General features: G+C 35.8%; 1 protein-coding gene and 1 pseudogene across 2 annotated transcripts in view; one reads left to right on the top strand and one right to left on the bottom strand.

The window, feature by feature from the left end:
- Positions 1-4,538: 4,538 nt before the first annotated feature.
- Positions 4,539-4,923, bottom strand: LOC129063525 (activated RNA polymerase II transcriptional coactivator p15-like; annotated as a pseudogene).
- Positions 4,924-6,538: 1,615 nt separating this feature from the next.
- The window catches only part of MINDY2 (MINDY lysine 48 deubiquitinase 2), a 71,420-nt gene continuing 52,736 nt past the window's right edge, over positions 6,539-25,222 (top strand). For both annotated transcript variants that reach the window (XM_054565357.1, XM_054565356.1), the window contains exons 1-3: positions 6,539-7,578; positions 17,657-17,714; positions 24,212-24,276. In XM_054565357.1, coding sequence (XP_054421332.1) covers positions 6,724-7,578; positions 17,657-17,714; positions 24,212-24,276 — 978 coding nt within the window. In that variant the 5' untranslated portion in view covers positions 6,539-6,723. The remainder of the gene's footprint in view (positions 7,579-17,656; positions 17,715-24,211; positions 24,277-25,222) is intronic.

Below are 25,222 nucleotides of genomic sequence, written 5' to 3'. Positions count from 1 at the left end.
ATTTCCTTCTATTCTCTGTCATGTACCTTTAATACCACCAGGACAGACTAGCATCTGGTGAAGCAGCATGGAGTAGAAGCAGCACCTGGTAGAATATCATAGAATTGGATTTGTTTCTGAACAGGTGTGGGACTCCTCATGGGGCTCTCAGAAATAATTAAATAGGGTATGTACTTTGCAGGAGGCTGGAGTTTCTGTGCATGCAGTTGAAGGCCAGAGCCAGGGCAATGTGAGTTACAAGGAAACCCCTGATTTTAACTCAGAAATTTTTCACCATATCTTGAGTGGAAAGCTACAAAGTGTAAAGGTATATACGCCTAGTATCTTCTCAGAGCCAACTTTTAACTCAGCAACAATAAAGAACCAGCAAATTATTTTTAGTAGAACCAGCAACAAAATTAAAGCAAGATGTTTGAATTACAGCTCTTATAGGTTTAATTAGGATAAGCTGAGAAAGAGAAAACCATAGTCTGGGGAATAAGACTGTTGCTACTCTCTAGTAGTAAGGTAATAAACACTCAGCTAGTGGGTGGCTGCAGACAAATGAAGTAGGAAAGGGTATATAATATCTGCAAGACTTGAAAGATGGGATAATATTCAGTAAATAAATTAGGGTAAAAGTAAAAAATGCTTTTCTGTCATGGCAGCTAGAAAAACTATGGCCCAATTAGGAAAAAAAGAGAATTTTGAAAGAATAATCATTTTGAGAGTTAGAGATATATTTTTTTGGATTTCTTAAGCCTGAAGTAAATAATCAGCCTGTGATTTCAGTGTCTGCCATGATGAAGTAACCACTTGAGTTAAAGCTGACCCAATCAGCCTGTGATTTTAATTAGGAGAGTATAGCTTAATCCCTCCTTTAATTATCTCACTTTAAAAGATTTTTCCTCATCTGAATTTTTATAATAATTATTGCTTATACCACATACTTAGTATTATTAACTGACTTATATTCTCAATAGTCATTACATGTGAATATGCCTTATTCCCAAAATAGATTTGCCCTCCCAAAGAGTAAAACCAATGTTTTACCCTTGTAGCCCCATAACTCACTCTCTGGCACTATCAGCAACTCCATACTGACTAAATGTACGTTTTTTTAAAAATAGGATATGGTTCAGATACCCTTAGAAAAATATAAAGGATACATTAAAATTATGATGAATATTGTAAGACATGAAAGGTCAGAATGCCACAGAACAGTGAAAAAGAACTAAAAAAAACTCTTAGAAATTAAATATAAGATAGTATCAATAAACAATGCATTAAAAAGAACTGAAAGATAAAGTTGAGGAAATCTCTTACAAGGCAAAACAAAAAGACAAATACAATTAGAGAAAAGATATGAATTATTAAAAAATAGAAAATACAAAATTTCTGAAACTTGAAGGACCTAATTTTCTACATTGAATGTAATTATTACCAACTACCCAGCCCAATAAAGAAAGCATGACCCACTCAAAGATATATCAAATACTGAAATATCAGGATACCAAGAATAAAGAGGAGATCAAATAAACTTCAGAGAGAAAAAACAGGTCACACACAAAGGTTTTGGAATCTAATAGTATTGAACTTCACTACAATCACCTGGAAGCTAGAAGACAATTGATGAATGACTTCAAAATGATGAAAAGGTATTTCCAATGTTAAATTTTATATCCAACCAAACTATAAAATGTAAAGATAGAATAAAGATGTCTTTTCATACTACAAAAATATGCTTCCTGCCCTGACTGGTGTGGCACAGTTGTTTGGGCATTGTTTCACAAAGCGAAAGGTCATGGTTTGATTCCCTGTCAGGGCACATGCTTGGGTTGCAGGTTTGGTCCCTGGGGCAGGGAGTGTGGGAGAGGTAACTGATTGATGTTTCTCTCTGATAGATCGATGTTTCTCTCCTTTTTTCCCTTCCCCTCTCTCTAAAATTAATACATAATAGCTTTTTTAAAAATGTGCTTCCTATGCACTTTTTCTCAGGGAGCTAAGAATAAGTTCAACCATATTAAAGAAAGAAGACAGGAAATCCAAGAAAGTAAGGAATTAGCATGTAAGAGAGGAGGAAGGAATTTCTAAAACAATAGTGGAGAGAAATCCCTCTATAACAGCTGTGCATCAGGCCCATAAACAACAAGTCCAAATCAGAGCAAGAGGTAATTGTTCCAGGAGGGATGTAGCCAAGATTAAAATGGGTCTGAGAAGTAGCTTGATAGGGAGATCATACTGGTAAGTCTGTAGCTGAGTTAGTGATAGATAAAGAGTCAAGCACACAAAGTGACAAGGCAATTGTTAATTCCAGGAATCAAAAAGTTTACAAAGACATATAATCACAGTCACAGTAAAATATCTCACCTAGGTGAATAGGTGAATAATATTCACATATATCTAATGCTTTATACTTTAAGTACTTTATTTAATTAAAATTTTTGAAATAATTACAAGGTTGGAGCAAGAGGAGAAAGAATGGTGTGAGAGAAAAGAACTCAGTCCTCATCTTCCATGGGAATAAATCAGTAGATAATATCTACAACTTTTAAATGAAGAAATCACATTGTCATCTTGTTACTCAGAAATACAGAAACGAAGAGATAAAGAATATATAGGAGTTGAATGGGATTGCTTCTGAAAAAATGACTCAAAAGTGTGGAGAAAAATTATATGATGTTATTAGCTAAAGTTACCTGAGTACATTTAATTTAAAAAACTCTTTTTAGTTGAGAACGTTTAAAAAACTGTGGAAGGATAGAACAGTTATCTGCTTTTTAAAAATTTTTTGGTTAAAGATTTTATTTATTTATTTTTAAAGAGAGGTGAAGGGAAGGAGAAAAAGAGGGGAAGAAACATCGATGTGCAAAAGAAACATTGATTGGTTGCCTCTTGCAAGCCCCCAACAGGGGACGTGGCCCAAAACCCAGGTATTTACCTCGACTGGGAATTGAACTGGTAACCCCTTGGTTTGCAGACTGGCGCTCAATCCACTGAGCCACACCAGCCAGGGCTGCTTTGTTTTTAAATAAACTATTTTACTTTTAGGTCTATTACATTTACATATTGAAAAATTAAAAAATGTGAAAACCATTTTATTTTAAGATTATTATATATTTTACATCATATTTAACTAAAGATACATGTAAACAAAAAAGAATGGGACTCTTTAGTTTATTGTCTTTTGACATTTCCCCCTAGATGCCACTTCTCACCTTCCTTAGAAATATAACTATGTACATTTTTGCAAACTTAAATACATATATACTCTTTAAAAGATCTTATTTATTTATTTTTAGAGAATAGGGAAGGGAGAAAAACACCTATGTGAGAGAAACGTCTCCTGGTTGCCTTCTCTACCCACCCAGACTAGGAAGTGAACCTGCAACCCAGGAATGTGCCCTGACCAGGAATCAAACAGGCAACCTTCCTGGTAACCTTTTGTTTTGCGAAAAGATGCCCAACCAACTGAGCTACACCAGTCAGGGCTAAATAGGTACTTCTTCACAGCTTTTCATCTTGGCTTACATAATTGCAGGCAACATATGAAAAGAAAAAATGGTTCTGTTTCATTTTGTTATAAATAAATTATAAATTAGGCATGTGAGCATTTAAAATATATACCAATAATATACCAGTAAAAACTACCAGAGCTATCAGAGGAATTACAGGTTTATCTAAGTAGGATTTTTACAAAATGGTGATAGGTTATTATGTGAGACGCATGTTTATGGTTTCTGGTCTGTAAATGATTCATTCATTCAAGCTACTCAAATTACACAACTTTACAACTCTTCTTTTTATCATCAAGGCACCATGCTTAATTCTGAATTTCCTGAAATCTGTAATATTCTCATTTGCATGTATTGGCCTTAAATATTATAAAGTGCTTACTTAGTCCAGCAGCATATATCTTAATCTGATTACATTTGCAACTGTTTTTCAGGGAAAATTTAAATTTTTTTTTAGTTCTCATATAATATTTTAATTACAAGTATCTTACTGAGATAACTTTTTGACAGTTTCATTGTCTTTCCAGATTAGCATATTTAAGAAAAAGAGCAAAAAGGAAAGTGAAAATTGAACATGACAAGTTATTAAAGGGAAATGAAGTAAAGATAAAAAGGGGAAAGTGAAGTATCACTGGACATTTGTTTAGAAGAAAACAGATCAACTATAGATTTCACAAATCAAAAGTTTTTAAATTCAATACACTACAAATCCTTTTCAATGTAAAAGGTTGAAATTAAAAGGTCTATAAACTGTAGGCCTTAAATAGTACCAATTCTTCTGATCAAAGCAGGCCACAGCAGTTAAAATTGTATTACTTGATTTTATTTTATACTAGGTGGTGGGCCCAATACAATCCTCCTTAATGAAGTTGACAATGAGCTTCACTCAGAACATTTTTAATAATGCACATTAAAAAAAATTGTTACAAATTGTTCTGCAATCCAAATACACAATACCTTGGAAAACAACGTTTAGAAAACAAAAGCCAATGTAAAAAGACACTGAAACAACTAGAACAGTACAAGTTTTATATGGCTTTGATTTTACACTTTTCTTACTGCATCATCAATGTCAGAAATCTATTCCTTCAAATGCTCCATTGCTTGAGATTGAAAGAAATGCCTTTTCTTCCTGGCTTTATTTCACCTTTTGGATTCATCCAATATTCTCGAGTATGAATTAGGAATTTTCTTCTCAAGACTCGAATGTCGATGTACCTCATTTTCTCAATTTGAAACACGTTATCATCTCTGCTGCTGCTGCTCTGCTTACAAGATGACAGGGCTCTTGATGTTTCACCAGTCATTTGCTTCTTTACAGGTTTTCCTGAAGTAATTTGCTTTTTCCCTCTTTAACTTTTTGTCAACTTCATTGTCAGAATTCGCTGACAGAAGAGCTTGAAGAAACAAGTTGATACGATTTAGGCATTGCTCTGCTCCTGCTTCGTAACAGCCCCGTGCTCGCTCACTCACGACCGAGCGAAAAAACCCTCTAATATGAACAACAGTATTTGTTGCTTACGGATTGGAATTATGTTACTGAAAACCAAAACACAAAACTCCTAAATTCTACATTCTATATTCTAATAAGCTTTCCATTACCTTTTCTAATTTTCCTCTCTTCCAAGAGCTGGATAAACATCATAATATTGTTGCCAATGTAAAAAGGTGGAAGAGGTTCCATCTTCTGCATTCTCAGAAGACCATCCTTCCCAAGTAAGTATTACAGATACAGCGATAAGCCTTGGCCGAGTGGCTCAGGTGGTTAGAGCATCCTCCCGGACATCAAAAGGTTGCTGTTTGATCAGGTCAGGGCACATACCTGGGTTGCGGGTTCCATTCCCTGACAGGGCGCATTGAGGAGGCAACCCATCCATGTTTGTCTCTCACATCTATGTTTCTCTCTGTCTGTCTCTCCCTTCTTCTCCTTCTAAAATCAATAAAAACATATCCTCAAGTGAGGATTAAAAAAAAAAGCAGTAAGAAAAAAACCACTTGACAGTAAAACCCATGCTTTTTCTCTTATTCACCACGGCATCTCCAGTGCCAAACACAGTATCCAGCAATATACTTGGTCCTGAAATGTGTTAAATGAGTGAATTAAACACTACTTTGCAATTTTGTCTATTATCTAACCGAAAGAGATTTTAAAAGATTATTCTATTAGGTATCAGGCATTCGTACGTCTGACCATGAAGGAAGAGCTGTCCTGTTAATTTTTGTATCCCCAAATCCTAGAAAATATTGAAGGATTAAAAAAAGGAGGGGAGCCCTTGTCTGGAACAGCTTTGAATAGCACCCACATCCATTTTGTCACCAACAAAACTTGCAGCTTACTCTGTCCTCTCTAATAATTGCATGGCCTTAACAGGTGTCAGTTCAAATTGGAAAACCCACTTTTTCAGGAACAGGCTCTTCCTACTCAAGCAAAGTGAGGCCAAGTTAACAAAACCGCAAAGACTTGGCTTATTCAAGAACAAGCTGATTTATTATTGTTGGCGCAAACTGCCCACTTTTTTTTTTCCTGCGAAGGTCAATGTCTACAACAGCACTGACGCCTCATGTAGGTCGGACGTTTTCACCCGTAGCTTGTGGGAGCACAGTGTTTCTCAGCCAAAAAAGAGGGAGACTGGAATTCGTGCAGCGTAGTAATCCAGACACCTCAAGTTGATCCCAGCTTTTAAAATGTGCGATTCGTAAGGAATTCCTTCAATTTTCCATATTACAAGGTGAGGAAACAAATCTGAACCCTCCCAGGGCGAGCTCTTTTCCAAATACAACAATCACCGCCAACTCCTCATCTCCGAGTCCAACGCTGAGACACACATAACCCAGCTCTTCAGGATCTCTGCCAAGTTATAAGCAGGCTGCCTCGCCTTTAAATAAGCCGGTTGTGGTCTAGCTGCCCCGGAGTTCAACTTCCGGTCACACAGTGAGAGGATGTTTTCCTCCTGACCACGCCCACCACGCCACGCCTTCCGAGCGCGCACTCCGTTGGGGCCGCTCGGTTCGCCGTCACCCAGCAGCGCGCAGGCACGCGCAGACACGCCCAGAGTTGGTTGACCACGCGACGGCGCGCGAGCGCGTTCTCGGTGCCCTCCCCCGTGACGTGCCAGGCCGAGGCTGCGCTAGGGCGCTGTAGCTGCCAGTGCCGCTGTTATGGCGTCGGAGGTGCTGGCTGAGGAGAACCCGCCGCGGTCTCTTTAGAGCAAGGGGCGGGCGGCTGGGTATGGAGAGCGGCCCCGAGAGCCTGCAGCCGCTAGAACACGGGTTGGCCACCGGGCCAGAGCCAGGGATAGCTTCTCCGCAGGAAGGACAACAGGAGACCAGGCTCGCCGCTGGGGACGGTCCCGAAGTACGGGCGGCGGAGAGCAGCGGCGGGAATGGGCAGGGGGCGGTGGCCGCCGGGAGGAGCCTCCCGGACTCGGTCTCTCCCACTAGCGCTCCGCAGGTTCCCGGACCCTGCAGCTCCTTACGGGGTTTGGACTTGCAGGAGAGCGATTTGGAGAGTCCTGCTGCCCAGAAGGTGCCTCTGAGAGGGCAGCACAAGGTGACCGCTTCCCCTGAGACAGACGAGGCCGGAGCGGGCCATGGGTTGGGTCCTGCCGGAGACTGGGGCGCACGGCCTGATCCCGCCGGCACCTGCCGGCCAGAGTTGGTGGCCGCGGGCTCCGAAGAGCCTAGCTGCGCCGGCGGCCTCAGCAGCAGTTGCAGCGACCCGAGCCCTCCCGGGGAATCGCTGAGCCTGGACTCCCTGGAGTCGTTCTCTAACCTGCATTCTTTCCCCAGTAGCTCCGAGTTCAATAGTGAGGAAGGAGCTGAGAGCAGGGTCCCCGAGGAGGAGGAGGAGGAGGGCGGCGCGGCGGTGTTGCCCGGGGCTGTGCCTCTGTGCACAGGGGAGGAGGAGGACGGGGGGGAGGCAGCTCAGGTACTCGCGGCCTCCAAGGAACGCTTCCCGGGACAATCTGTCTATCACATCAAGTGGATCCAGTGGAAGGAGGAGAACACACCCATCATCACCCAGAATGAGAACGGACCCTGCCCTTTGCTGGCCATCCTCAATGTTTTGCTTCTGGCCTGGAAGGTACATTGTGCAGCTTCCTATTTCCTACCGCTTTGGGGGAGGAGGTAAACGGGGTAGGGGAGCTGCTACATACCAGCTGATGGCTTCCCCCTTTCTTTCCTCATTCATCAGTTCCCTTTTCTTATTACATGAAATTCACTCTGGGACTCCATCGTTGAAAGAATTGCTGGCAACCTCAGGTCTCTCTTATAGTGTTTAAATAAGAGTTTAATATACTTACAAAAAAAAAAAATAGGACTTAGAGTATCCTAAACCCTACGATTATTTTTAAACTGTATTTTCTATGTCCTTTCTTCTTACTGACTTTATCACATATGCAAAAGAATTAATAATAGGGGAAAATGATTTTCAGAAGTTATCATCAATCCATGATGTCAGGGACCAAGTCCTAATGGTTATGTTTAGTCTATTTTCCAACTCATGCTTGCTCCATTTGGGTGTGGATACTTAAGGAAATGGTGATAGGGAAGGTGGCCCCTTAGACAAATTCCATTTAAGGAAAAGCATTGGTTTGGGACCCAATTACCATAATTTGTTGGTTTTCAAAGATTATGTTTTCTATTTATGTATGATTTTTACTTGCCTCATTTCTTTGGCTCTTCTTAAATAGTTCCACATTATCACCGGTAACCATACATCAGAATGTGTTAAGGGAGCTAAAATTGTAACAACTAAAATAAGAAAAGATATATTCAAGATAAAGGAGCGTAAAAGGGAAGGGTCTTCAGAAGTATGTTGAGGACTCAAAGTGAGTTACCTATAAATGGAGTCTTATTTGAGCTGGCAGTTTTAAGATGCTGAGAAGATACATCTCATAGCATATTTTATTTTCAAATTGATAATTATGTCTATAGATAAAAAGTTGCCTAGAGAAAAATAACCTGGAGTATTCTGACCAGTTAGGGAAAAAATCAAGTTAAGGAAATAGTACTGATTACATGCCTTTGTCTTCCTATTATTGCAAAGGATTCATGCAAAAGAAGGAAGATTAGAAACCTTACCAGTATCTGGTACATACTGGCATTTGCACATTTTCCCTTAAACCTGTGCCTGCTCTTAAAGAGCTGTCAAGCTATTTGGGGTTGCAGCACTTACTTACTTGAAATGATTAAAAAACAATGCAAAACAATACGCTATAAATACTAGGTTATAGGAAACAGATTGAAATGCATTAGGTATATCAAAAGGGAAAATTTTCCTTTGGTCTGGTGTAGTCCCAGAGAACTTCATGGAATTTTTGGGTCTTGACCCAAGCTTTTAAGGAAAAGTAGAATTTAAAATAAGAAGGAAATGGAATTCCTGAGAGAGAGAAAAATATAAACAAAAGGGGGAAAAATAGAATGGAGTGTGTGTGTGTGCATGTGTGTGTGTTGGATGATAGGAGTAGTTAGTTCCTATTAGAGAATAATAGAAAATAAAGTTAAAAAGGTAAAGAAGAGCCACTTGATGCAGGCCCTTGAATATTAGATTAGAGAATTAGACTTGATCCTATAGTCCAAAGTTCCCCATCTTTTTGTAGGAAGGTTATAATAGTTTCCTTTAGGCTTGTCTTTTTTCTTAATTTCTACATAGTATTGCAGAAGTTCAGAGGAAGGAACAAGGACTATGGAATATTTGGGAATAGATGAGCATTAAACTGAACCTTTGAAAGACAAGACTTCAAGTGAATGATCAAATGTGTGAGGTCCTAGAAATACAAAAACCAAGTAAGATGAAAGTCTGTCCTCATATAGTTCACTATTAGTGGGGAAACAGGCATGTGAATAGTAATTATGGTGCAAAGTGAGAAGTTTTAAATGTGCTATGGAATTACAGAGAAAAGGGTAATTGGGAATGTGATGTGTCAAGAGAAAGCTTCAAAGAATTGGTAACCTATGAAGTAGGTCTGAAGAATGAGTGAGAGAAGGCCTGCTAGGCAGAGGGAATAGTGTACTCAGATGCTGAAGCAGAGAAAGGTCTCTTACTTGGGGAGTACAGTGGAGGAGGGAAAGACAATGCAATAACAGAAAATAAAATTAATAGATGGGGTTAGACTTTTAATAAGCAGGCATGCTAATGAATTTGGAGATTATTTCATAAATCTGTGGTTTTAGCTTTCTGTCTCCAGGCTATTGCTGCATACAACAGTTAGTAATCATCAATGATTGGGACAAAGATTAAAAGAATCAAGGTCAGATAAAGGAGTCTTTTTCTTTTTAAAGATTTATTTATTTATTTTTAGAGAAAGGGGAAGGGAGAGAAACATCAATCAGTTGCCTCCCATATGCACCTCAACCAGGGATGGAACCCACAACCCAGGCATGTGCCCTGACCAGGAATCAAACCAGCAACCTTTCACAGCCAACCGAACCACACTGGTCATGGCTAGAGGGATGTTCTTAAAGTGAGCTATGGGTTTTATAGGTCAAAACCATTTTCATAGTAATACTAAGACGTTATTTGTCTTTTCACTCTCATTCTCTCACAAGTGTCAGGGGAGCTTTCTAGGCTCCATGATGTATGATGACATCATTTCTCTGACAGTTAATGGAACATGTGCTTGTGTATTTTTGTGTTTGAAATTTTCTTCAACTTTCATTTTCAGTACAGTGAGCATTGATAGGTAGAACCCACATAGACAAAAGCTCTTTAGGGTCCTCAATAATTTTAGGACCGTAGAGGGTCCTGAGACCAAAAAGTCTGAGAAATGCTATAGCACAAATGTAAATAGTGTGTAAATAGTAAATAGTATGTAAAGGTAGTTGTCAGATTTCAGAGGGCCCATCACTGGAGGTATTTAAACTTTATATGTACGTGATAATAGGGAGCCATTATAAATTACTGGACAGAGGAGTGATATGGTGAAAGTGGTCTTTTTGTTTGAGATTAAACTAGAAGTAAAACTACAGTGAATGTTGCAGGAAGATTTGATGAGGATAGCTCTTTTGGATGGGGAATTCTTTGCCCTTTTTCCTTAATGTCACAGCCTAAATGATGAATTGATCACAACCTGGATATAGGAGATGAAAAAGATGACACCACTTTTTCTAACCTGGGCAATGGAGGTTTTTGGGGTCATTCAAAAGATAGAGGAGGTGCTTTGTTTTTTAAAATTTAATTTTATTCATTTTTTATCCTCACCCAACAACATGGTTATTGATTTTAGAGAGAGGAGAAGGGAGGGAGAAAGAAAGGGAGAGAAACATCAACATGAGAGAGAAACATTAATTGGTTGCCTCTAGCACATTCCCCAGCTGAGACCAAACCTGCAACCTAGCCCCAACTGGAAATCAAACCGGCAACCTTTCAGTTTTCAGGACAGCGCCCAACCAACTGAGCCACGCTGGCCAGAGCTAGAGAAGGTGTTTTAGATGGGAAAGTTGATGTAAAAGTTTGATTGTGTCAGGTTGCAAATGTCTCATGGGACGTAAAAATATGTGTTCATTATGCCTCTAGAAACATGGACTGAGTCCCAGGAAAGAGGTCAAAATCATAGAGAAAAATTGAATTGGGGAAATATTACATAGGTATAAGGATGGTAGCTGTGAGAATAAATGAGAGTGGTGAGTAATTGTCAACTTTTTCCACCCCAATATGTGTGAGGAACTACAAATTGCCAGCATGAACATCCTCTCTATCTTCTCTCTATTTCCTCACTTTTTCTTCCACCCCATTCTTTAGTACATACAGAGAAAACAAAATAAAGAATAAACTTTTTGGGGAGAGGGAAATGCTAAAAAGGGAGAGAGGGTGTAAAAGAAGTACAGGTACAATTGGAAATGTGAAGAAGAACTAGAAATAGGGAAATGTCCTGATAGTAGTCTGGGAGAAAAACTGTAATAAAAAAGTAGTTATCATTGTCAAATGCAGCAGCATCATGGAGCTGGTGGAGTAGGAAAAAATTTGCCAAAAAGGACAGGCATGAGGACAAGGCCCCTGAAATGTCAAGATAATACAGACTCCTCAGAATAGGTGGTAAAGTTCTCTTCAGAGGAAAGGGAAAAAGAGTCTCATTTTCTGAAGTAATGGAAGGAATTGGCAGGCAGATACAGATGCATACAAAGACAAGGTTACGTTAAGATAGAGAGGCAGACGGAAATTGAGGCCTCATTTTCCATTTTGGCAGAATAACAGTTGACCTCATCAGTAATAACTATCAAACTTGTCAGCAATTAAGGAGGAAAGAGGTTGTAGAGCATGAGGGATTGGTTTTGTGAGAAGAGTACATTGTATTTTAAATAAACTTTAATCTCATTGGAGAGTGTGCCTAGGAATTTGAAGCATAAATAGGAAGTAATGAGTAGCAATGAATGTATTAGGGTATTTTTTAAAAACTTCTGGTATATCAATTTTAGTTTATTGTTGTCCTCGGTTTTTTCCTAGTAGTTCTCTTATACCTGGAAATAGGAGCCGGAAGAATGGCTAGTTAGGGTTATCAGGGATTGGGCTTTTTCAAGCAAGGGTTGATTCACAGAGAGTCGGTGGAATTAGAGCTGAAAGTAACACAGTTGATCATTTCTATTGAGAGGATGAAGTAATGAGAAAATCAATAAACAACATTGGAAGAAAGTGAGTGATTCAAAGAAAGTAAACACCGTGGTTCTGAATGAGGAATGACAGTTGAAATAATCAGAGTAAGTACTGAGTTGGAACTGTTGGAGTTTTTATTAAGAGTGTAGGCTTTGGACTGATGGAGAGTAGGTAGGTGATCGTTCATTATGTATAAAATAGTTGAGCTGTGATCATCCAACAAATCAAGAAAGAAGGAAGGCTATTCATTAAATTAATTTAAGCCAAATTTCTAAGTCTTTTTAACTGACACCAGGTTGTTTACTCAAATTTATCTCTTGGAATACATTTTCAATTTGCTTCTTTACATTAGACTATATTTGGTGTTTTTACAGTTTTTCTTTAATTTTTCATATTGGTCAAAAACAAAGTCATTTATAGGTATTTTTGAGGTCTCTGACCCATATAATTAGATTAATTAACTATAAAAATCAACAGGTCAGAAGATACATAGAATATAAAATTTAGTTCCTGATGATACTAGCCTTATTAACATTACAAATGTGGAAGCTGGGTGATTTTGAAGTTCTTTGATAGCCAAAATTAAAGGCATATTGAAAGGATCCTGAAGTTTTTTAGTTCTTATTTTGAAAAAAGCTCATTTCTTCCCTTTAATTCCCATGAATAATATTTCTAATTTTTCAAAAAATAATTTCTTTATAATTTCAACTAAAAATATTATGAATGACATATAATTCATTAAACATTCAAAATTAGTAAAATTTGAACTAAGAAAAGAGGTTGCATTATTTAATTGGTCCATTTTAGCATAAGTAATGCAAAAAGTAGACTGCAGCACAGGAATCAAATATTTCATGTACAAATTAAATGTGGTTGTCTTTTGAGCTCCAACTCAACTTTCTGTTTGAATGCCAAACATAATTTAACAGTTCTGAAGCAGACATCATTTTCTTCTATAAACTTACCTTCCCTTACCAAATTTCTTATTTTTATTGCTTGTATGGATCTTGATTTTAAGTCTTCTGAGTCTTAGAGTCAACTTCAATTATTCTTTCCACATTATCCTTCACTTTTCATGGGCCACAAAGTTCTGTCAATTATTCATTTAGAATTTATTTCAGATGGTGTTTTACAGAAGATTTTGTTGAAAGAAAGTGTTTTGCTGTTTTCTAAAGTCTGTAAATGGGTGGTGTAATAGAAAGAGTCATTGGCTTGGGAAGTCAAATCTCAGTTGACAACACTGCTACTTTGAACGAATTAACTCTTTGATGCCTTCATTATTCTTTGAGTGAAGGTAATAATGCCCCCTTTATGGGATTGCTATGGATTAATTAGCAGTGGCAATTAATAGTAAGTTCAATACATTTAGGTTTTTTTCCTAACTTTTGTAAGAGCAGAGACTGGCAAATACTTCATTTTTCATCTCAAGCATCTCCACAACTTTAAAGAGGTGTTACAACTCAAACTATGTATTTTTTTTTCTTTTAAGATTTTATTTATTTATTTTAGAGAGAGAGGGAAAGGGAGGGAAAAAGAAAGGGAAAGAAGCATTGAGGTGAGAAAGAAACATCGATTCTGCAATCCAGGCATGTGTCCCAACTGGAAATCTAACTGGCAACCCTTCAGTTTGTGGGACAGTGCCCACCAACTGAGCCACCCTGGTTAGTGCTCAAACTTTGTGTTTCTTGAGTACTTATTAATTGATAGTCTAATGAAACCTTTAATACTGTCCTTTGGCTGTTTATTTTAATTACGTACTGTCACCTGTATAATTGCTTTTTATCTCTTAGTTATTTCGGGATCCTCTGCATTTTATTCCCCTTTAAGAATATCAAAATCATAGGTATCAAAATCTTGGCATATCTCTTTTGGGATGTTTTACATCCCTGTTTTAAGATTTTATTAAACATTTTAATAATTTTTTTGATTGAGAGAGAGAACATCACTGTTCCACCTATTTGTGCATTTATTGGTTGTCTCTTACATGTGACCTGACTGGAGATCGAACCTACAACCTTGGGGTATGGGGTCAACCCTCTAACAAACTGAGCTAGCTAGCCAGAGAGCCTGTTAACACTTTAAACAGAGGTTTTGTTGCTTTTATTTTTGGTTTTATTTGGATCTATTTTAAAATACACCATTCTCTAAATAACTAAGAATTACAAAATAATTGGGCTAAATTAATGAGGTTTGTCTTATACTTGCGTTTTTGGAGTTGAAATAGCTATTTCCTTTTGTTAATTTAAATATTTTTGCTGTGCTTATTAATTTGCTCAGGAAATCTAGTTAATACAATAAAATCTTATTTCAAATAAGATAAAACAATTTATTTTTCTAGAGAAAAAAAGCTTCATTTTATTTGGACTCTTACTAATTTGGAACTATATGTTAATATGTTCTGAGAGGCTTTGCTCAAGTTTTAGGAAGACTGTTTAAGAGGGTACCTTCCATGTATACTTTTGTACATGTATACAAAGTACTCTCATTTGCTCATAAACATTATAGATTATTACTAAAAGAAGACCACCTGAGAACCTAGGTCATACTTTATTCATTTTTTTAATAGTAAATTTACAATTTAGTGTTTCAGACAGAATGCCATAATTGTTTCTTCTCAGTTAGCTATTGCAAAACTTGTTTTTGTCTTTAATGAAATCTAAAGAGACAAGGAGTAAAAGTCTAAGGATCGTTAATAAAACCTTTGCACTGGTTTTTAAGGTGATGGTGGTAGAGGAAAGCAAAAAGAGAAGCAAGTTTTCAGAAATATCATTTTGTGGTTAAAAAAATTAAGCTCTGTTGATGGCTCCTAAGTATTAGTGAGAAGAAGGCATTTTTCTTCACTATTTTTCTCTTTTGTTTCTAGTGTTAGTGAACATCAGAATATTATATTGGCTATGATTCAGGAAAGAAATATACCACTGAGTATGCTTGTGAATAAGTCAGTTAAAATTTGCGTATTTGTTGCCTCACTTCTAAAATCAGTATAGAGGTTGTCATTTCAAGTATTTCAAGCAATATATGGTAGGCAGTTATTTGGAAATTCCCAGGCTAAACCCTGAAATTATCTGTTTATAAAAATTTGTTTGTAGAATATATTTCCCAAATGCATGTACTTGTCAGTGCCTTTGTTTCTTAACTTGATAATTTTATAGTAGGATTATTACATTAACCGAAACTCAGAGGATAAGCTTTGTTTATGGGATTTTCTGGTAAATATATTTCAGTAGTATATATGCCTGGAAAAAAGAATGTATAGGTCTTATTTTATTTAAGAAACATTGTTAGGTGTATGGTCTTTCAAAGTGGTCTGACAGTTTTCAGACTATAAACATTTATAGTAAAAACATACTAGTTTAAATATCAGACCTTCAAAAGCAATACTGAAGCACCTTGATAAAAATATTACATGATAACAGTTAAAATCATCTAAAGCAGGCATCAGTAAACCTTTCTTGTAAAGGACCAGATAGTAAATATTTAAGTCTTTGTGGGCTAATATGGTCCCTGTTGCAAAGATTCAACTCTGCTACTTAGTGCAAAAGCAAATAAACAATGCATAAATCATGTTTCAATAAAAATTTATTTAGAAAAACAGGCAGGAACTGTAATTACCAGTGAGTTTCAATTTAAAAATATAGCCATGGCTGGTGTGAATCAGTGGGGTGAATGCAGGCTGGCGAGCCCAAAGGTTGCTGGTTTGATTCCTGGTCAAGGCACATGCCTGGGTTGTGGACCAGGTCCCCAGCTGGGAGTGTGCAAGAGGCAACCAATTGATGTTTTCCACATACTGATGTTTCTCTCCCTCTCTCTCTGCCCTCCTCCTCTCTCTAAGAAATAAATAAAATCTATTCACACCCCCCCCCCCACGTATGGGAACTCTCTGTGATTTCTTCTCAGTTTTTCTGTGAACCTAAAACTGCTAAAATTTATAATTTTTTTCAGAAAACAGAAAATGAAAATAATTTGGTCAAAACCTCCATGGAATCTCTTGGTTTTCACTGAGTGATAAATATACTGGATGACTAAATCATAAGCATTAATTATCATGTATGCTCTCAGAGTATCTCACATTGCTCTGTGTTACAGGGATCTTTTGTAGGACCTATCTTTTTCATTGATTAAAACAAGCAAGCAAAAAATTGGGGCATGCTATTACCACATTTGGTAACATAAACACCCAGGGGACCTTTTTCAACACTTGGGGGTGAATTGTTGGAGAAATTGCTGATTTAAATGATTTCCTTGATTGAATACAAAATAATTCCTGAACAATTTTAAATTATGCTGCTATTTCCCTATTACCGATATATTAATTACTTTATTTGGGGTTCCATCCTACAGTATTTAATTCTCTCCTATGACTATACCACAAAGTATGCCTTTAGAACAAATCAATTAAAATATTTATAATCATTAGCTGTATTGGAATTACATTCCAATTGTATTGTCTGTGTAACTCATGACAGTTCATTTGAAAAAGTAATTTAGACTGATGTGTTTTAGTTGAATTATCTTTAGAAACTTAAATATATATCTACTTTTAATTTTGTTGTGAAGTTTGGGGTTCCATCCTACAGTATTTAATTCTCTCCTATGACTATACCACAAAGAATGCCTTTAGAACAAATCAATTAAAATATTTATAATCATTAGCTGTATTGGAATTACATTCCAATTGTATTGTCTGTGTAACTCATGACAGTTCATTTGAAAAAGTAATTTAGACTGATGTGTTTTAGTTGAATTATCTTTAGAAACTTAAATATATATCTACTTTTAATTTTGTTGTGAAGTATAATCCCATAAAACAGAGGTATTCAGTTTAACAAGTTATTATAAAGCAAACACAAACAACTACCATGTAAGTCAAGAAATGGAGTATTGCCAGCAACCCAGAAATGTCTTACATGCTTTCCAACTATCACTTCTCTTACAGGGCAGACCATAATCCTGGTTTTTATAGTATCCATTTCCTTTCTTTGTAGTTTTATCACCAAATATGCAGCTCTAAATAACATGGCTTGCTTTTGCCTGTTTTTAAACTTTACAAGTAGAATCATATGGTCTAACTTCTCCAGTGTGTGACTGATACTTTAATGGCTACTCATGTTAGCCATTCAGCAACAACAACAACAAAAAATTGCCATGGTAGACTGAAGTAATGGGCCATGAAGCTGTGTTTAAGCCTGTCTTTCGTAAAACTGCTCTGTGAATCTCCTGTCACAACGTATTTGGTGCCTCCTCCTGCCCTTTACCTGAATTTCTATTATGCAGGACATTATTGCAAATACCTGATAACAATCGTGGTGGGTTGTGGAAGTCAGAGCTCTAGGCTTTGAAAACAGATTTCTCAATGTCTCTGTGAGACCTTATATCATTCTATAAATTTTTATTATGATAGGATTGACTTATATTTTATAAAGATTCATTATAAAGATTTTAATAATGGGAGTGTTAATGTGAATAGCAGATACATATATAAACATGCACACTTGTATTTCTGACAGAAGAAACACTTTAATCACCTTAAACTTTTGATTTTATACAAAAAATACTTTGTTTTTTTCAGGTGAAACTTCCACCGATGATGGAAATCATAACTGCTGAACAGCTGATGGAATATTTAGGTTAGTGTTGAAAAGTGGATGATTTTATATCTCTTTTAAAGTAAAACAGAGTTTTCAAAGCTAGTATGTTATCAAATCTCACCTTCCTGAAGTACTATTATATAATCTACTTTAAAAGTATAATTTTTGATCTCTTAATTAAAAATTTTTATCAATATGTTACTGTTTTTGGATGCTACAGCTGCTTTTTTGACCAGGATTGTAAGTCTGTAATATAAATAATAAAACTGAGAACATCTAGAAAACACGATATATATTAATTCCAATAAATTGCAGAATGAGAAGTAGGACTGAAGCTCTGACATTGCATATAGAAAGTTCTTTTAAAAATGCTGATTAGACTTGAATTGAAAACCCAGGAGGCAGTTTATCATAGTGCTACCCAAAGTATGATTCATGGACCTATGCCAGTTTATGAAATGTTAGCTACCAGGATGCAGTGAGATAGGGGCTTGTATTAGATTGTAAAACATTTACATTAGTAAGCACACTGTTTAGTTCATCTGAACTGTTTTTTCTTTTGATTTTTGTTTTATTTTTTAATTTAGGCTTTATTTATTTATTTTTCTTTATTTTTATTGTTGACACTGTTGCAGATGTCCTCATTCTCCGCCCCCTTCCCCTACTTCCCCTTCCCTCTGGCCATCACCACACTGTTGTTCGTGGGTTATACATATATGTTTTTTGGCTAATCCCTTCACCTTCTCTCATCCAGTACCCACCTCCCTAAAACTTTTTCATAGCAAAATTTTCTTGATGAAGGAAGTAGTGTATTTAAGTACATTCTTATGTAAGCTTCTTATTTCAAAACAGACCATCAATAAACAGTTTGCAGTCCAGCTGCATTGAGTAGATCTTGCTGGCAGAGCAGGTAGTTATACATCACACTGAGATATTTTACAACTCAGTAAATAAAAGTTTTTATTTTGGGGAGTGTTAATGTAAACAAATAGCAGATACATATATACACATACAGGAAATCTTAATCCATATTCTCACGTTTTTTTAGTAATTAAATTTTTATTTTTAAATTGTCGACTGATTATTTTGTGCTATTCCAGACAATAAGCTACGTGATTTTTTTGTGAGCTGTAGGCTTAGCGAAGTAATTGAGAATATGCTTTTGGAAGACGCTTTTCTTTATGTAATTAATATTATTTAATCTTGTTTACTGGCTAGGGAACCTCATAGATACAGGTGGATTACTTTGAATACCTAGCTATCTAGAAGTACAATTTCTTAAACCTCTTTTAGTCTAGCTTAAAATTGTATTTCATGGGAAGACTTAAATATGTTTGGCCCTGGCTGATGTGGCTCAGTTGCTTAGAGTGTTGTCCCATGAACCTATAGGACATGAGTTTAATTCCCGGTCAGGATACATACCCTGGTTGTCGGTTTGATCCCTGGTAGAGGTGTGTGTGAGAAGAAAACCAGTTGATGTTTCTATCTCACATCAATATTTCTATCCCCCTGCCCGCACCATACTTCTCTATCTAAAATCAATGGAAAAATGTCCTTGGGTGAGGATAAAGAATGTAAATTAAAAAATAAAATATGTTTGGTGCTTTTGAGGAACAGTCAATATGACTGCCAAGCAGTGTGTGTAGGGGAGGCAGTAGGAAATGATATTAGAGAGGTAATGGGGTCGGATCATATGAGGCCCTATAGGCTATTACAGCAACTTTGACTTTCGCTGAGAATGAGCTGGGAAGCCATTAGAGAGTTTTGAACAGAGAACTGACATGATCTGACTTTGAGTTTAACAAGAATTCTCTGACTGTAATGTTGAAAATAGAACTCAGGGGGTTAAGGACAGAAGCAGAGAGATTGGAAAGCTATGACAACAGACAAAAGATGGTGGTGGCTTTGCAGAGTAGTAGAAGTGGAAATTGTAAAATGTGGTCAGGTTCTGGATATAGAGCTAACAAAATTTGCTGATCATTTGAATATGGAGTGAGATTGAGTGTGGAATCAAGGGTCACCCATCTTTTTTGGCTTGAACTGGAAGGATGGAGTTCACATCAACTGGAACAGGAAAAAATGGAAGAAGATGTTTAGGAAGAAATCAGGATTGTGATTTTTGAGATGTTTATTGATATATAAGTGGAGATATCAGGAAAGTAGTTGGATATAAAAATAATAGAATTAAGAGAAAAGATCTAAATCAACACATACAATGGAACTTTCTGTGGTGATAGAAATGCTTTTATCTGTACTCTCCAGTTTGGTAGCCACTAGCCACATGTGGCTCTTGAGTCCTTAAAATATCACTGTGACTGAGTTAACTGAATATTAAATTTAATTTTAATTAATTTAAATTGATATTGCTATATGTTCATACTGGCTTATGTATTAGATTGTATAGATCTAACTTATAAATATACATTTAGAAGCAGAAAACATACATAAAGTTGAGTTAGACTAAGATCATGAAGAGGATGCATGCAGATAGAGATGCACACCCAGGTTGTGGGTATGAGAGCAATGGACTGAGTCTGGACATGCCAGTGATTAGAAGCTGGGGAATAAGGAAGAACAGGCTGCTTAGCTAGGTAGAAGAAAAACAGGAGACTGATTTCCTAGAATCCAAATGAAGAAGAGTTTCAATGAAGAGTGAGTTATTAGCTGAATCAAATGCTGCAATAGTTAAGCTGGAAGAAGACTTAAGAATTGACCACTGAATGAGCCATCAAGTGTCAAATGATTTGTAACCTGGACAAGTGCATGGGATGAAAATCTGCCTGGAGTGGGTGTGCAAGAGGAAATTGGAAATTCTCATATATACCCAATAAGAATGTAACAAAGAGCTCATTTTGTCTCAGAAGGTATGTAGACAAAGGCAAGTAGAGAGTGGTAATAGCAGGGAGGAAGTTTGGTGTATTAAATTCATCTAAATGTTAGCTAGCAAAGGCTTGAGGAAGCAAGACATAGGGTGGAAAAATTTTAGTAGTGAAAAAGAAAATTGGATGAAGAAATATCTAGATCTGGGTGAGGGGACTCAGCTACTAAAGGCAGCATGAAAGTAATATCCTAAAGAGAGGTGAGGGAGCAGTGATACGAGAAAAGAGATTCTGAAGAATCTGCCTTGCCAAAAGTAAACTTTATTCAGGGCCAATCCTGCCAGGACAAACTGTTTAATTTTCTAAACTATTTGAATTTTCTCCTCTTGAGATTATTCCAGTTCTCTGGAGAAACCAGAGATGCTTTTGAGTTAATAAGCAAGCACTACTAGAAAGATTATAAGAGAAACCATTAATTGATTTCCAAGCACCTAGCCAAAGAACCACAGAGCCTTGGGAATTTTGATTGGCAAAGGTTAGAGGAACAGTGACTTTTAATTTGGAAATTTGTTACTGGAGTAGTAGAGCAGGGCCTTACATGGATAAGGCTTGTTGAAGAACTTTGGCATAAAGAAAGGAACAAGACAAGCTAGGAAACCTAGAAAGTACTATGAGGTCTAATGAAATAAGGTAGGGGAAGAAGTGTAGGTGGAAGGCAGAAAATGGGTAGGAAGGTAATTTTTAAAAAGTATAACACAAATTGAAATTTATGTTACAACTTTACTCATCTGAAATAGTTTGAATGATGATTAGACTAACATAGTATTACAGTAAGGAAAATGGTTATTGGGATGGTGCTGTTGTCTAACTTTAAAAAATATAACTTGTTTTATCATTTGAATATAAATACTACATAGGGAGGTCAATGTTGAAGCATTTTAATTTTGCCCACAGTTGACAGTGTCTCCTCTTTTCCAAATGCCCATCCGGGATAAGCTAACTACTGCCAAACCCTCTCTTCCAGTTTTTGGCCTAATGAAGCTTTCAGATTTTTTGCTTCTTGATTTTCTTTTTAGTCTGGATTATCCCATTAGTAGCAAAGTTGTACAGATTCTTTCTTAAAAATACTTTCTTTTCTCTGTATACAGATATTTCACAACATGATTTATTGCAAACTCTGTTGATACCTCTTGCCTCCAAAGTAGCTTACATACCAGCATTATCTTTTGAAAGCATCAATTTCATCCCATACATGACTATTTGAAAACATAAAGCTCCTTTATGATCTTTCACAAGCAGCCATATTATTTATGATTTTCTACAAGATTATTGAGTTTACTCATCCAGCCATATTTCCCACCACTCTGCAACATAATCGTATGTTTATACCTTCTTATAAGCTGTATATATGGCATGATGTTTCTTAACATGTGCTTTTTCCATTACTCTTTCTCCTCAAAAAATGCTTTTTCCCCTCATTGCCTTACCAAGTTTGCCCATTTTTCTGAATCCAGTTTAGATACCACCTTTTCCAAAATATATTTTTAAGTGCTACATACTTTATCGTTTTTCAAAATCATTTGATGCTTTAGGCATTTATTATATTTTAACTTAATTATATTTTATCATTGTCTTATTCTGTTTCCTGTATGTTCTTTGCCCAACCAAAATATTGTTTTTTAAGAGAACCATTCATTTCCTATTATTTGTTTTAACCATTAATAAACACATAATAGACTCAGTGATTGAAATATTTTGATCAATTTTCAGAAAATAAAGGTTAGATAAGCTAGACAAAACAGCACTCTTGAGAGATTTATTTAGGTATGTAAAACCAGAAGATGTTCCCTTAAAAACTCAAATTCAGCCTTTTTAAAAAAGATTTTTTTTAGTTATTTTTAAAGAGATGGGGAGGGAGAAAGAGAGGGAGAGAAACATCCATGTGTGGGAAAAGCATTGATTGGTTGCCTTTTGAACACCCCCCAACTGGGGACCTGGCCCTCAACCCAAGCATGTGCCCTGACCAGGAATTGAACTGGTGGCCTATAGGTTTGTGGGATGACCCCCAACACAGTGAGATTCACTGGTCAGGGTTCAAATTTTGCCTTCTAAAAATGTCGGGTTCTTCTATCAAATGAAATATGGGATAGAAGTACAGCAATTATGTTCTCAATTATTTGAATAAATTATATATAGAATTTACTAAAAATAAAGCACAGCTTTTAGTTAAATGCTGTATCTATTTTTTTATATATATATTTGCACACATATATTATATAAGATGGCACACGCACAATATGTCGTATGTAGTAAGGACTCAAAAATATTTGTCAAAGAGACTTGCTTATATATCTCTGAAAATCAGTTAATTTATTGCTTTGGAGTTCTTGTAACTAAGCAGAATAAAGTCTTTACTAGTTAGATTTGGGTATCTTAAAGTTCTAATTAAAGTACAAATAATAATATGTTAATGTTCATAGCAGTTCTTTTAGCAGAGTTGGAAAGCTTAAGAGAATACTTAATGCAGTCTTTAGAAGTTTATTTTGCATTAGGAAATAATGGTTGTATTATAAACAGTTTCATCAACTTGTTAGTGATTTATTTGGGAGGCTGGGCAAGAAGTTGGTTTCATATGGGATTACTTACATTGAAATAAATTCCAAGTAAATTAAAGATTTAAACATTAAAAAAGACAAACATAAAATTACATGAAGAAAGCATATGTGAATAGTAGTATACTTTTAGGAGGTGAAGATCTTTCTAAACATGACATCCAACCCGGGAGCCATAATAGAATAATTTGACTATATTAAAATTAAATATTTCTTTATCATGAAAAAAATAGACAAAAAAAATCACCATAAAGTCAGAAGCCAGTATGGGAAAAAATATTTACCACACATATAACCGTAAATGTTTTAATTCCTCTAATTGAAAAAGAACTTTACACTTCAATAAGAAGAAATACTTGTTTAGGTAGGCAGTTCAAAGAAAAGGATCATATATAGTTAATACACAATAAAAAAGGCAAAACATAGATAAAAACACACTGCAGATATTAAAATAGAACTAAATATATTTAAAAGGTTCCACAGTTGGTTAGAGCATTGTCCTGATATGCCAAAGTTGTGGGTTCGATCCCCAGTCAGGGCACATACAAGAATCAACCAATGAATGCATAAATAAGCAGAACAACAAATCAATGTTTTTCTCTCTCTCTCTTTCTTTCTAAAATCAATAAAATAAAAGGTGCCACATATACTAAAAGTCATACATATATTAAAAAGTTGATACGAAATAAAATACACATATAAAAAGATACCAGTTTTTTAAATGTAAAAAAACTTTGTTTACTTCTCAGAATGGCAGACATTTAGAAGACTGATAACACCCATTCTTGAAAAGGTAATGGGATGATAATTATATTGTTAATAACAGTGAAACTTGGTACAACCTTTTAGAGCTTTATTGTAGTAACATGCAAAGATGCTCATATGTATTGTACAATGGAAGAGAAAGCTCAAAAGCATTAGAGTATGTATATTGAAAAACATGTGAGACTAGCAAACATTTAATATCAATGTTCTCTGAATAGAATTGGGGAGAGGATAATTTTATATGTCACCTAGTGTTATAATTTGGAATTAAAATCTACTATCTTTGCAATCAGAAAAAAAGTAATATTTTTAAAAGGCAGTTCATAATTTCTTTTTACAGGAGATTACATGCTTGATGCAAAGCCAAAAGAAATCTCAGAAATTCAACGTTTAAACTATGAACAGGTAATAGAAACAATTTTTATTATAATAAAATACGTAATTTTTAACTTAAGGATATATTCACTGGTCTCTATCAGTAGCCAGTCTCTGTCTTATATGAATATACTCGTATATGCTATATAAAATGAAACATAGATATTAGTCTACAGGCCTATATAAAATGGTAACCTGGTTTGTTTGTTTTTGCAGCATTGACTTTTAAGTGATTTTTGTCATCAATTCATCTTTCCTCATTTAAAAAAATTTATATTTTATGATTAAGTTATATAGGAGAAGGTTGAGCAAATGATGTCTTGGGTATATCAGGATAATTAGGACCCTGCTGTTTCATATTTTCAGTGTGTTCATATTTCTTAGCATGTTCTTTATTGTTCTCTAATATAGGAGTGGTCACTAGGTTCAAAATTATTGGAGCTGCAAGAAAGCAAGCAGAGCTTCCTTTTCTTCAGTATTCCTTTGTTTGACAGTAGAAGCCCAGAAGAAATCAGTTTCTTACAGTGGAAGTAAGGAAGTGTGAGCCAGGGAAAAAGTAGACATCATTGAAATTTTTATATTTACTTTCAAAGTTTTTTAATGTACTTTCACTAGTATCAGATTGGCAAACAGAAAGCAAAACTCATTTCATTATCACAGAATTTCTTGAATTTGAATGTTTAGATAATCTGGTTCTAAAAGAATTGAAAGGCCAACATGTTGCATTACAACATTGTGTAAGGTAGGAAATCTGTAGCTAAAGCCAAATATGCTAAGTCACTTAAGTCCTAGTGAAATTTGTGGCTTAAAACAATAATTTCTAAATATTTTTTGCAATATAAACCTCTTTTGAAATGAAATCTTATGCTAACTTCCAATATATAAAACCCATAAATGATATTTTATAAGTATAAAGTGATATGGTTCAATTTGTATTACTTATTTATCATAATCATATCATTTCTTACTGAAATCA

Source organism: Pteronotus mesoamericanus, unplaced genomic scaffold, assembly GCF_021234165.1.
Source record: "Pteronotus mesoamericanus isolate MK-2021 breed Mesoamerican mustached bat unplaced genomic scaffold, CSHL_Meso_final contig_164, whole genome shotgun sequence".
Taxonomy (NCBI): Eukaryota; Metazoa; Chordata; class Mammalia; order Chiroptera; family Mormoopidae; genus Pteronotus; species Pteronotus mesoamericanus.
The sequence above is the reverse complement of the archived record's forward strand: the minus strand, read 5'-3'. Positions and strand labels throughout refer to the sequence as shown.